The following is a 14,839-nucleotide window of genomic DNA, read 5'->3' as shown; positions in this document are numbered from 1 at the left end:
AAGAGCTTCCAATATTTTACATGTCTTCATCTTGTGCATCGAGCCCACCATCTTCCAGTCTTGATCTCCCACTATTTCTAATAATTAGATTTAAATAGCCATGGCACATAAAGGATATATCTCATGGGGTGAGAACGAGCCATAAACCAGGCCCATTTTGATAATATCAAATATTAACAAAATGAATAAAAAAGTAAAATATCCTAACATACACCTAACACATTGGTCAAGGCGCTCGATCAATATCAAATATTAAAATCAATTTAATTAAAAAAATTTAATTAATTGATAAATCATATATCTAATAATTTTATTACTAACCAACACAATTATTAAAAAATTTAATAAATTAAATAAACACCTTTATTTAATTTCCAATTAAATCAATAATAATTGATTTATTGTAAAACTCATTTTACCATAAATAATTAAAATCATATTCTAATTATTTATTTTGCAAAAAAATTATTAATTTTACAAAAAATTAATTCTTCAAAAAAAATTTGAATCAATTTTCAAAAATATCAATTTTGCCCAAAATTTTGAAAAATCAGAAAATTGCACCCTAGGCCCAAACAATTCAAGCCCATCATCAAGCACGGTTCCTGAGACACTCTCGGGCAGCCGCCTGCGCACTGCATGAACGTTTCGGGCAGTCGCAGGCACGCTGTGCGCCGGCCAGGCGCGCAGCTTGCGGACGTTCCGCACGCCGCGAGCAGCGCCGTGCGCTGGCCGCGCACACCCTGCGCGTAGGTTGCGCAATCTGCGCGCTGGCCTTGCGCGCGCCCGCGCACGGGCTGCTCGGAAAAGTTCCGGGCAGAAACGAATTTTTTTTTGTTGTTTTCTAGAAAAATAATTTTTATGGTGCTATAATTTTCTGAAACATTTTCTTTTGTGGTTAGAAAAAAAAATTATTCAATATCAAAACCATACGATTTAGAAAAACCTTGGCTCTGATACCAATGTTGGGATCTCGGTTTTCTCGTGCCCAAACGGAGCGAAAGTTTTAAAATTTTTATATTATTTTGACATTCAAAATATATTTTTTTGGGCACTCGTATGGTTTATTAAATCAAACATTCATAGGGTGTTGAAATTTTATACCTTTGGTGAACGATTCACACGGTTCCAACTATTCCGGGGTTACCGGAGATAGCTCTCGATGAATTCCCTACGAACTTTCTTCTAATCTCCTTTATTCAATCTTCGAATCAGGTCCACGACTGGATATCTTGTCCCTCTTCTAAATTGCACTAGAAATTTAGAAGATATTTTTCGTTGGAGATTAGAGTTTGAGAGACGGCTCAAAATTTTCCCAAAGAGAAGTGGCCGAAATTTTGAGAGGAGGAGGAGAGTGATTTTTCGAAAATCACTTTGATGGAGGCTAGGGTTATGGCTTGATTATTATCTTTTATAATTAAGCCATGACCTAATTCACATAATTAACATTAATGAGCTTGATTAATTAATTGAGCTAGTCCAATTAGTTTAATTAATTAATCAAAGTCCATTAAAAACTTTAATTATTTAGTATGTTGGACTTCTACTCCTGCAAGCCCATTAAACATACTTCCCATCAATTTTAATTTAATACTTAATAAAATCAACTTTTGAGCTTAATAAATTAAATCGATTATAAATTCAACATTTGAATTTATTATTTAAATTATAAATTCAACTCCTTGAATTTTATCACCTCCAAAATTTAATATTTAATAAACCCAACTTTTGATTTTAATAAATTAAATTATCAGATTTTATAAATTCAACTCCTTGAATTTATTCCCCAAATTTTATAAATTCAACTTCTTGAATTTACTATCGAATTGAATTTATTTTCTCAAAATTTAATTATCATAAATTCAACTACTTGAATTTACTATATCATAATATAAATTCAAGTCCTTGAATTTATTCTCTCAACGGGAACAAACGATCCAGTGCTTGTGTGACCCTCAATGGCTCAGGGATACAGATAGCCGTGGGTTCACAACTCTTTGTGATTCAGGACATAATCCTTTATTCGCGCTTACCATTATTTGCCCCATTCTATATATCAACAATTGATCATGAGAATGTCACAAATCATATTTCTTATTAAACCCATCAAATCATTGTAAGAGCGTCTAGTAGCATCGCCCCATGATTCCCTAGGTATCACTGATAGTGCCATCAAAAACCAGTCGATTATGATTAGCGTACACTACGGTCCCTTCATCTCATATATCCCGATCGAATCTGCAACCATTGGTTCATCGAGGGTTGCATAATAATTCGATAACTATGTGATACATATAAATAGTGGCATCGCATGTACTATTGGAGAAATTTTTCTCTAACGTACATCTCATACTGTGGCCAGAGATTCCACACACTATTGTTTCATCATATCACATAGGATATCCACACTCGTAGGTGAGCGGTGAATTCCCGACTACAATGCACTGGCTCCTACATGTGTCGCAACTGTACCCAACCTCGCCACCTGATGACTCTCCTGGAGCCGGTAAACGAGTCAAAACACAGCCCTAGCATATAGAGCCTCAGTGTTGTCCCGGGTCGTAAGGACTAATGGTGTACAATCAAAACCACGGACTTATCCTCTCGATGAATGATAACCACTTGAAAAGTCTGAGGGAGGGTTGTTCGGTATAATCATCATATGACTACCCATCTGCATGTTTGGACATCTCTATACCCTTACCAAGAAACGCAGTACACAACATCACATATGCTAGTCTCGAGCTCAAGCGACCTTTATCCTTATTTTAGGCAACTGAATCGACTATGAACGAATTTAGAATATGCAGTGTTTGCAAATGAGTTTCAACGTCGAATTACGATTCATTTGTATTAAAGCATAATCAAGGACTTTATCTATGCTGATTGCATGGGTATACAGATAAAGTAAAACGAAACCATTAAAAAGTAAATTATATTAAAAATAAAGATTGTTTATTACACTTGAGTCAATAAATTCACCAGCCAACAGTTGGCTTACAGGGCATCTACTCTAACAGATGGATAGTCATATGATGATTATACCGAACTACCATCCCTCGAACTTTCCAAGTGGTTGTCATTAATCGAGATGATAAGTCTGTGGTTATGATTGTACACCATTAGTCCTTACGACTCGGGACAACACTGGGGCTCTATATGCTAGGGCGGTGCTTTGACTAGTTTACCGATTCCAAGAGGGTCATCGGGTGGAGAGATTGAGTACAGTTGCGACACATGTAGGAGCCAGTGCATTATAGTCGGGAATTCTTAATGTAGTGAATAAACTCTGAACCAATGCTTGTTTGTAAGAACTGATTGTCATGCGCAACAACAGAAATGAAAGAAAACAAAGAACCCACAAAAACAGAACACAAGAATTACGTGGTTCGATCAATTTGATCTACGTCCACGGGAGAAGAAAAACACTATATTGATTGAGATCCAATTACAAGAATTAACAGACAATCTCAATGCTCCCTAATGTGTTCTATCTTCGATCACCAGGAGTCACAATTCACTCTTGCACCTCACTTTCTTTCACAATGAGATACACCCTTGAATTCATATCACAGCACTCTCTTGTATCTTCGTCTATCCTGCTAGCTAGCTGTTATGATCGAGAAGATATGTATATAATGCTGACTCCCTTGACCGTTAATCTCTATTCACATTTACGGTTACATATCTTGAGTCTTGTATAACCAACTGCTGTTGAGTCCACCATGCATCTATCTGGCATTGACTTCTGACTCAAACACAAGAAAGTTGATCATAGACTTGCGAATCAACAAATCTGACTTACAATTCTCCACCTTGTTGTCAATTCCCTTGTCAATATAAGTGGCTCTTCCTCCTCCAGTGCCTTATGTTTAAGGCTTTGTCTCTGATTTTACCTTAACCAGCTCCAGACAATAATGCAGCTTATTGATGGGGAGCACCTTAGTAAACATGTCGGCTGGATTATCATGTGTACTGATTTTCACAACCTGTATCCTTCCCTCCTCAGTTACTTCTCGCACAAAATGTAGCTTGACATCTATGTGTTTTGACCGTTCATGAAACACTTGATGTTTAGATAGATGCACAGCACTTTGATTGTCACAATGAATGAGTATAGCTTTCTGATTGAAGCCTAAGTCTTTCAAGAACCCTTGGAACCAGATTCCTTCTTTCACTCCTTCTGTGATAGCTATGTACTCTGCTTCCGTTGTGGATAAAGCCACCACTGGTTGGAGCATAGACTTCCAACTTACTGCAGTTTTATACAAGGTGAACACATACCCTGTCAATGACTTTCTAGTGTCAATGCTGGCTGCAAAATCTGAGTCCGCATATCCCGTAACTAACTCATTTGATTCTTTTGTATCAGTAAATGACAGACCCATATTCACTTATCTTTTTACATACCTCAGTATCCACTTAAGTGCCATCCAATGCTCCTTTCCTGGATTAGCCATGAATCTACTTACTAGGCTGATTGCATAAGCTAAATCAGGTCTAGTGCAGATCATGGCATACATTAAGCTTCCCACCACATTAGCATACGGTATGTCTTGCATGTAATTTTTGTCTTCTTCATTGCAGGGGCATTGATCAGCCGAGAGTCTAAAATGATTTGCTAGTGGACTTTGTACAGGCTTAGCATTGTACATATTATACTCGTGCAGGACTTTTTGAATATAACCTATTTGAGTGAGGAAGAGTTGTTTTTCAGACCGTTTTTTGATTATTTCCATGCCTAGAATCTTCCTTGCTGCTCCAAGATCTTTCATTTCAAACTTTGAGCTAAGTTCTGCCTTCAAGCTTGAGATTGCCCTCTGTTTTGGCTGGCCAGTAAAATATCATCAACATACAAGAGTAAATAAAGGTTCTATCCACTTACTAACCTTTTGTGATACACGCACCAGTCATACTCACTTCTTCTGAAATTATTATTCATCATATTATCATCAAATTTCCTATACCATTGCCTAGGAGCTTGTTTCAAGCCGTATATCGATTTTTTGAGTTCACATACCATTGGAATATCAGCCTTTACTTCAAATATTTCAGGTTGTTGCATGTAGATGACTTCATCTAACTCACCATGCAAAAAAGCTGTTTTGACATCCAACTGATCCAATTCTAGATCTTCCTTAGCAACTATAGATAGGATACTCCTTATAGACTTATGTTTAAAAACAGGTGAGAAGATCTCATGAAAATCCACACCTTCAGTTTGAGCATAACCTTTAGCAAGTCTGGCCTTGTACCTAGGATTTTCTACTCCTAGGATACCTTCCTTTTTCTTAAATATCCACTTGGAGCCAATGATCTTGTGGTTGCTGGGGGTAGGGACCAGTTTCCAGGTGTTGTTCTTGTCGATTGATTCAATTTCTTCCTTCATAGCCCTCATCCAGTGTTTGTTATCCACGGAGTTCATGGCTTCACTCAATGAACCTGGTTCATTTTCTTCAATAAGTGAAGCTGCTGTCAAGGCAAAAGAAACCATGTCTCCGTACCCATATCTTTCAGGAGGTCTGATAGTTCTCTTTTGTCTATCCCTGACCAGTTGATACTCATGAATGTTTGGGTGCACATGATTGTCTTGAGCTTCATGATCAGCTTCAGAAGGGAATGATGGTAGCTCCACCTCAACAGGTGTGGTAGTGGGTTCAGGAACTTTATTACCTGTTGAGGTGGTGACTTCATTGTTCATTCTCAGAGGGAATTCTTCTTCCTTAAAGGTAACATCCCTGCAAACGAAGGTCCTTTCATTTGCAGATTCTATACACCTTAGCTTGTACCCTTTTACGCCTTCTGGGTAGCCGAGAAAGATGCACTTAATGGCTCTTGGTTCCAATTTTCCTTGCTTAACATGAGCAAATACAGTACATCCAAAAGGTCTAAGGTAATCAAGTGAGGGTGGTTTTCCCTTCCATTTTTCCATTGGTGTAAGAAATCCCACTGGAACCGATGGGGATCTATTAATTAGATAGCTTGCTGTGACTACAGCTTCAGCCCAGAAGACTTTTGGTAATCCAGAAGTTAACAGCATGCATCTCACACGTTTCAGAAGTGTTCTATTCATTCTTTCGGCCAAACCATTCTGCTGTGGTGTGCCAGGGACGGTTAAATGTCTAGCAATCCCTCTGTCTTAACAGAATTTGTTAAACTCCTTGGAACAATACTCCAGACCGTTGTCAGTTCTCAAAAGTTTCAGTTTCTTTCCTGTTTGGTTTTCTTGAAGTATTGTCCATTGTTTGAATCTATCAAAAGCATCACTTTTATGCTTTAATGGATACACCCACACTCTTCTAGAATAGTCATCAACAAGGGACATGAAGTAATTTGCACCACCTAGTGAAGGCACCTTAGAAGGCCCCCACAGATCTGTATGTACATACTCAAGTGGTGCATAGGTTTGTTGCACAGCCTTAGCAAACTTGACTCTTGTAGCTTTGCCCTTTATGCACACATCACAGAATTCTGGTGATGAGACACATGCCTTGTTTATTAGTCCCTGTCTACTTAATTCTTGCAGACCACGATCACTAATGTGGCCTAGCCTCAAATGCCACAAATTGGTACTTTCAGTAGATTTTGTGACAAGAGCAGTGGGTTTGACAATTGTATTTCCTGAAAGTACATACAGACCATTGAGTAAGTTGCCCTTCATGACCACAAGAGATCCTTTAGTAACTGTAAGCCTGCCACGTTCAGATTTGAAAGTACATCCTTCCTTGTCCAGTGTCCCAAGAGAGATCAAGTTCCTCTTTATTTCTGGCACATATCTTACATCGTTTAAAACCATCTCAGTGTCATTATGGAGTTTGAGTCTTATAGTACCAATCCATGTAACCTTGCATGTCTTATTGTTTCCAAGAATCACTTGTCCTCCATCTGATTCCTGATATGATTCAAAACTTGTTTTGCTGGGGCACATGTGAAAAGAACAGCCACTGTCCATTACCCATCCTTCACTGATTTCCTATTTGGAAACACAAAGTACCTCTGCACTTTCATATCCATCTTGTACGACTTCTAATTCACCATGGAGTTTAAAGTTTTCTTGGCCTTTTTTTCTTTCTGGACAATTTATTCTATAATGACCCTCCTTGTGGTAGTGAAAGCACTTGCCCTTGATCATCCTATTTCTTGATTTACTCCTTGACTTGCTTCGAGATTTCCTTCTGTCATATCTTGACTCAGGCCTTCCACGCACAATGAGGCTATCTGCAGTTGGTAAGGATTGATTTCCTGTAAGTGCATCAGCTTCTTTTGATTTCAAGGCCTTTTGTACATCATTCAAAGACAATGAATCTCTAGCATATTTTAGAGTTTCAACAAAGGTTGTATAGGATTTTGGAAGAGAGTTCAAGAGAATGATTGCTTTGTCCTCATCATCGATCTTGATTCCAATATTTTCAAGATCAAGTAGCAGCTTGTTGAAATCATCAACATTTTCAGTTGTTGTTTTTGTTTCACTCATCTTAAATCCAAATAATTTGCTCTTCAAGTAGATCCGATCTTGTAAGGATTTGGTGAGATACAATTCTTCCAGTTTTTTCCACAAACCAGATGCTGTTGTTTCTGATGAAATTACTCGGAGTACTTTATCATCAAGATGCAAAGTTAGAGTGCTGAACGCTAGTTCCATTTGTTCATGTTTCTGATCTTCTGATAAAGATCCAGGGAGATTCTTAAAACCATTCAGTGCCTTTGCCACCTTCTGTTGTACAAGGATGGCATGAATTCTTCGTCGCCAAATCCCGAAGTCTCCTTTCCCATCGAACCGCTCCACATCAATTCTTGTTGCCATTGTTCTTTATTCAAGATCAGTCACGAAAGCCTGGCTCTGATACCAATTTTAGTGAATAAACTCTGAACCAATGCTTGTTTGTAAGAACTGATTGTCATGCGCAACAACAGAAAAGAAAGAAAACAAAGAACCCGCAAAAACAGAACACAGGAATTACGTGGTTCGATCAATTTGATCTACGTCCACGGGAGAAGAGAAACACTATATTGATTGAGATCCAATTACAAGAATTAACAGACAATCTCAATGCTCCCTAATGTGTTCTATCTTCGATCAACAGGAGTCACAATTCACTCTTGCACCTCACTTTATTTCACAAGGAGATACACCCTTGAATTCATATCACAGCACTCTCTTGTATCTTCATCTATCCTGCTAGCTAGCTATTATGATCGAGAAGATATGTATATAATGCTGACTCCCTTGACCGTTGATCTCTATTCACATTTACGGTTACATATTTTGAGTCTTGTATAACCAACTGCTGTTGAGTCCACCATGCATCTATCTGGCATTGACTTTTGACTCAAACACAAGAAAGTTGATCATAGACTTGCGAAGAATTTATCAACAAATCTGACTTACACTTAATCTATTCCAAGCTTGAGGGGGGGCTGTTAAGTGAAGTGTTATGACAAGTGTCAATTAGTTGGATCTAGGTAGTTATGAGCATACATATAAATAGGGAAGCTTGTACTCTCTTGTATAATTTTTGAACTCATTTTTACTAAAATAAGATTCTTCATTTTCTCTTCATCTCTTCGTGTGAAGCTCTGCACAATTCCATGGAGTATTGATGCAGAATTGGAAAAGGCTTGTCAATGAATGGTAAAGTTCATAAACTAGCTTTACATCATGGCTTGAAGCTTAGCAACTTTCAGTGATCCTTGAAGATCGATGAAGTTAATATTCAAATTTCCTCAAATATCGATGTTGTAAGAACCCAACTGACTGCAGTGATTGATATTTTGAAGTACCCCGGTGTTGACAAAAATGAGGAAACACATCAGAAAATCAGGAATCGGGAAATTGATTATCCATCAAGAATTCTCAGTCAAGCTCTAAGCCATCTGACTCCAACAAGCCTCCCTCAGAGTCCAGTAAACATCGTTATTTCAGTTTCAGTTTAACACAACTCTGTATTTACTTCAATCTTTCATTTATTAATGAATTCGATTTTTCTGATATATTGTGCATATTTTATCAATCACCAAAAAAGGAGAAATAATTGGATCAATTAAGTTTCGGTGTTTTTTTTTTTAAAAAAAAAGCTACTTATTCTATATGAACATTTCGTAAAAGCCTAGCTGAACTCAATCCATAAAAGAAATTGATTATCCATGCATAAATATTTTCCCAAGCCAAACTGAACACGAGCCTAATTGAGTATTGGAAATTATCTAATTATCAAAGGACTCTGATTCACAAGGACTGCTTATTACCCTATCAGAATTGAATAAGTCAAACAAATTCAACCAACATTTTCAAAAGTTTTTCAGAACATTTTTTAAGGATCAGAGCTAAACTGATGATATCATATGAGATATTTTTCGTACATAACAACTTTTCGATATGTTAAATTCCAGTCCATGTACATTAGCGAATCGTACTATTTGTCAGAAATGACAGTTTCGTTCATGACGCCTTTTATATTTGGAATGGCAATCAAATTCAAAAGTCGAATGTTGGAAGTCATACCTATAAATAGATAGACACTCATTCTAAACACACTTTTTCTTGTTCACGAGCCTTATTCTGCATCCAAAGCTTTCAAATCCAACTTATTTTTCGTAATTTGAAACACACGCTTGATTGTTATTATCAGACCATTAAGAATAATTTCATTCCTAAGCAACTTGTATGTGCATTTACATTACTAGTATGAAGCACGTAAATACAAATTATATGATAAAAATAAAAAAATTGATTTTCTAAAAAAATAATTTGAATCATTTTTTTATAAATTTGAGTTTAATCTCTTTGTTATATTGGACGAATAAATTAATTAAGAACTTATGTAATTTACTTTCGAATTTTTTGTCAAATTAAAATTCAAGTTGATAATTTTATGTTATCTAATAAATTATAATTAGCACAATATATAGAATCAAATTAAATGAAACAAATTTTTAAAAAATATATATCCAAACATCAAGTATAAGGCATAATAAACTAAAAATCAATCAACTTATGGACTTTAAAAAATGTGAAGGGTAATAACCATAAAACATGTTTAATTAGTATTAATTATTAATTAATAGACTAAATGTAAATTTACTTCATAGGTTACTTGATTGATAATTGAAATAAGTAAAAAATGTGAAGGGTAATGACGTCCATTCACAATTGGAAAACATTTGAAGTATCCACACTTTTATAGGTACTAGTATGAAGCACGTGCGATGCACGTAAATATACAAATTATATGATAAAAATAAAAAATTTGATTTTCTAAAAAAATAACTTGAATCATTTTTTTATAAATTTGAGTTTAATCTCTTTGTTATATTGGACGAATAAATTAATTAAGAACTTATGTAATTTACTTTCGAATTTTTTGTCAAATTAAAATTCAAGTTGATAATTTTATGTTATCTAATAAATTATAATTAGCACAATATATAGAATCAAATTAAATGAAACAAATTTTTAAAAAATATATATCCAAACATCAAGTATAAGGCATAATAAACTAAAAATCAATCAACTTATGGACTTTAAAAAATCTGAAGGGTAATAACCATAAAACATGTTTAATTAGTATTAATTATTAATTAATAGACTAAATGTAAATTTACTTCATAGGTTACTTGATTGATAATTGAAATAAGTAAAAAATGTGAAGGGTAATGACGTCCATTCACAATTGGAAAACATTTGAAGTATCCACACTTTTATAGGTACTAGTATGAAGCACGTGCGATGCACGTAAATATACAAATTATATGATAAAAATAAAAAATTTGATTTTCTAAAAAAATAACTTGAATCATTTTTTTATAAATTTGAGTTTAATCTCTTTGTTATATTGGACGAATAAATTAATTAAGAACTTATGTAATTTACTTTCGAATTTTTTGTCAAATTAAAATTCAAGTTGATAATTTTATGTTATCTAATAAATTATAATTAGCACAATATATAGAATCAAATTAAATGAAACAAATTTTTAAAAAATATATATCCAAACATCAAGTATAAGACATAATAAACTAAAAATCAATCAACTTATGGACTTTAAAAAATGTGAAGGGTAATAACCATAAAATATGTTTAATTAGTATTAATTATTAATTAATAGACTAAATGTGAATTTACTTCATAGGTTACTTGATTGATAATTGAAATAAGTAAAAAATGTGAAGGGTAATGACGTCCATTCACAATTAGAAAACATTTGAAGTATCCACACTTTTATAGGTATATAGTATAGATATAGATATAGATTTCAGCTTTCTAGCCCAACTGATACTTGGCTTGCAATTTATATTGTTCCAACCGATTCAGTAAGTTTATTTCCGCGTGATGTCCAACTATCGGTTTACTAAGCCCAACCGACAAGAATTAAAATTCAATGTTGTTAATTCAACCGAATTATTGTTAGAATTTTTTGAGATTGTTTATTCAACCCTTCATTTAATCAATCTCTTGATCCTAACATGCTGAGTTATTATATATGTTATGCATGCCATTGATAAAAAAATGTATTTTTAAAGATAACGGCTCCGTTTGGACAAGTACTTATAAAACGTATTTACAAAAGTGTCTTTTAAAAATTAATTATAAAAGACTTTAAAAATTGTTTTAACAATAAATATGACTTTTTTTTTATTATCTAAATAGTTGGCAAGATTACCCTCCATAATTTTAGTTAATTATTAAAACTTACCGTACATTGTTTTCACATAAATCTTATAATAATAACTACATTTTAATGTTTAGTCATAATTTCTATCTTATATAATAATAATAAATTCATTCTTTTAATTAATATCATTTACATACAACTTAAATTTTGACGAGGCATATAATTTAGTTGATTGAACCGTAATTTGTTTAATTTGATTTAATGATCTCTAAGTATTTTAAATATATTCATTAATTTCATTGATTTTTTTTATTTATTTTAAAAAATTAATATGAAAAAAATTAAAATTTTAAAATAAATATTTATGTTACATTTTAGTTATTTAGTTTTGATTATTGGATTAAACTTTGACCAATTAATTCTAAAAATTGTTTATTACTTTAATTATATATTATCTAGCTGGAGACTACAAACGTGCCATATAATTAGTTAAATTATAATATAATTTAATAAATATTAGAAAATTCATAATATATTTAATTTTTTTAGTAAAACATAATACTAAGGTTTTAATAATATAATATAACAATTTTTTTATTTTATGTAAGATTATAAAATGTTGGTAAATACAAATTTTGTACATCCCAATATTTTATGTATATTGTTGCAAAAAAAATTAACCAAAGTTTTACGTACCCATACTAAAACTTGGGATAAATATTTTGATTTTATATTTTATTTGTATATGGTAGAAAATTTATGTATTTTAAGATAAATCAAAATGTTACAACATAAAAATAAATATAAGGGTAAATTTATCTAATAAATGACTAATTAGATAAGGTCGAATGTTATTAATGGTGTTTAGAGTATAAATAACACTCCTCGTAAATATGTGTTTGAACAACTATCCTACAAAAACGTTTTTACATTTTAAAAGTTTTTCAAAGTTATAAAAATATTGGAAAAAAAACAAGTCTGAATAATTGTTTAAAAATTATACGTGAAGAACTTATTTTTTAAAGAAATTTTCATAAAAAACTTAAAAAATATCTTCAAACGATGTACTTTAAGTTTGTTTTCAATTCTAAAACACTAAAATATTTTTTAAAATACTTGTCCAAATAGAACCAACATATTCATATTATCATATATCAAGAACTACTATATGATAAAAATCAAGATTAGAATTGTAAAATAATTTTATCCCGTAATTGTTTAAATTAAAATTTATAACAAATCATTAAATAATTTGCAATGAAATAAATTAAATTATTCAGACACGGCAAACTAATTTTATAATAAGTTATAGAATTAAATAAATTTATACGTGGTCCATTGGGCCTATACAGGGCTTGATCTGCCCACGCTTTCCATTTTTTTCCCCTAGTAAACTCTTAATCACAAATTAAAATCGAATTCATCCAAATTAAAAGATGAGTAGACGGTCTCACGAATATTTATCTGTGAGACGGATCAACCCTACCGAAATTCACAATAAAAATTAGTACTCTTAGCATAAAAATTAATATTTTTTCATGGATGACCCAAATAAAAGATCCGTTCTCACAAAATACGACCCGTGAGACCGTCTAACACAAGTTTTTGTCTTACAAGATTATAGATTTCGATGTGGAAAAAAAATTATACTAACAAAACATAAAAAAAAATAAACATCCAAATTTCCGAATCGAAACGACGACCAATTCTAATTTTTTTCGTATTTAGGAAGGAAAAAAACTGTGCAAATTAAAGGACTTAGTGTATTATTGAATGACCATACTATAGTTAGACATTTACATGACAAGTAAATGTTATAATAATAATTATTATTGATTAATAATAAATATTATATTGACTCAACCTAGTTTGTTGAATCAATTAATATTGAAAATCAGTTTGCCACAGGAAAATCCCTTGCCTTCACTTTTCAGCTCATGATCATCTCCATCAACTGGTTGAAGCCAACATCTTTGAAATAGGTCGATTATCTCAATGCTATTGCTGTCATAAAATCAAACCAAATCGATATTTACTCGACCGAGATCGAGTAAATATACATCAAGTTCATTGCAGACATTATACTGAGTTCGATTTTAAATTAAAACGAAGTAAAATGTAATAACTATTTTGTTTTTTTACGTGTAACATATATGTTATATATAATTTCTATGATTTGTGGTATACCTTGATTTATTATTATCGAAAATCGATAATTGAGGTTGAAATCGAGGGCCCTCGTCGAATCCTTCACATATTATCTCCCCATTTTCATCTTTGTAACAAACAACACCAGCAGATTGATCCTCGAAGACCTGTCAAGACATCATCAATCAAAACAAAACAAAATACAGAAAAATACAAATCGAAATAAAATCAAGAACCCGAAAACATCAACTGATATTGTAAAGCAAGCAAAAAAAAAAAAATCCCAACAAAATTTATGTTTGAAAAATGAGTTATAATAATCAATCACCATGTTTTTGACAGATGATCTGCTCTGTGCTTTAACTGAGAAATGAGTAGTCCTGTTTGCAGACATGGCCACTCTACTATTTGTTGTCACTTTAATTGAAGCATATTTTAGAGATAGAATTGGAGATGAAAACAGAGAAGTATATCTGATGATAGCCATTGCTGCAATGTTTTTTTAACAGAAGAATGATGGGGTTGTGGGACTTAATGGAGTATGATTCATTAAACATTATTATATAATATATATATATATATATATATAGTAGGTCTCTTGTGAGACGATCTCACGAAGCTTTATCAGTGAGAAGGGTCAACACTACCGATATTCATAATAAAAGTAATACTCTTAGCATAAAAACTAATATTTTTTCATGAATGACTCAAATAAGATATCTGTCTCACAAAATACAATCCATGAGACCGTCTCACACAAAATTTTGTCCTATATATTGATTAATTAACATTGGATGGAGTTTTGGCTTCTTGTGTTGAATATATAATAAAGAAAATGTGAGATTGGAGTTAAAGAAAAGGTTAGATGTCTAATCAATAATGCATTGTCTATGGTAAAATTAATTGTCCTAGTTTTGGTGGGATCCATTTTAGCTTATCTTTAGGATGATGATGACCTATAAAGAAACAAATAATCTGCTAGTTGTAGAGGTGTTGTTTTAATTAAAAAAACAAATTAATGGACTGGGTTTCTGAATAAATTATTAATTATTTTTTAAAAAAACTTGATTTCATTAAAT

General features: G+C 32.7%; 1 protein-coding gene across 1 annotated transcript; it reads right to left on the bottom strand.

The window, feature by feature from the left end:
- Positions 1-13,275: 13,275 nt before the first annotated feature.
- On the bottom strand, positions 13,276-14,310 carry LOC142531410 (uncharacterized). The gene is made up of 3 exons (XM_075637519.1): positions 14,089-14,310; positions 13,800-13,927; positions 13,276-13,616 (listed from the first exon to the last, which is right to left on the bottom strand). The coding sequence occupies exons 1-3, from the start codon at positions 14,245-14,247 to the stop codon at positions 13,490-13,492; spliced, it is 414 nt and encodes a 137-aa protein (XP_075493634.1). The 5' UTR covers positions 14,248-14,310; the 3' UTR covers positions 13,276-13,489.
- Between the last annotated feature and the right edge of the window lie 529 nt (positions 14,311-14,839).

This window comes from Primulina tabacum, chromosome 17 (genome assembly GCF_025594145.1).
Source record: "Primulina tabacum isolate GXHZ01 chromosome 17, ASM2559414v2, whole genome shotgun sequence".
Classification (NCBI taxonomy): Eukaryota; Viridiplantae; Streptophyta; class Magnoliopsida; order Lamiales; family Gesneriaceae; genus Primulina; species Primulina tabacum.
The sequence above is the reverse complement of the archived record's forward strand: the minus strand, read 5'-3'. Positions and strand labels throughout refer to the sequence as shown.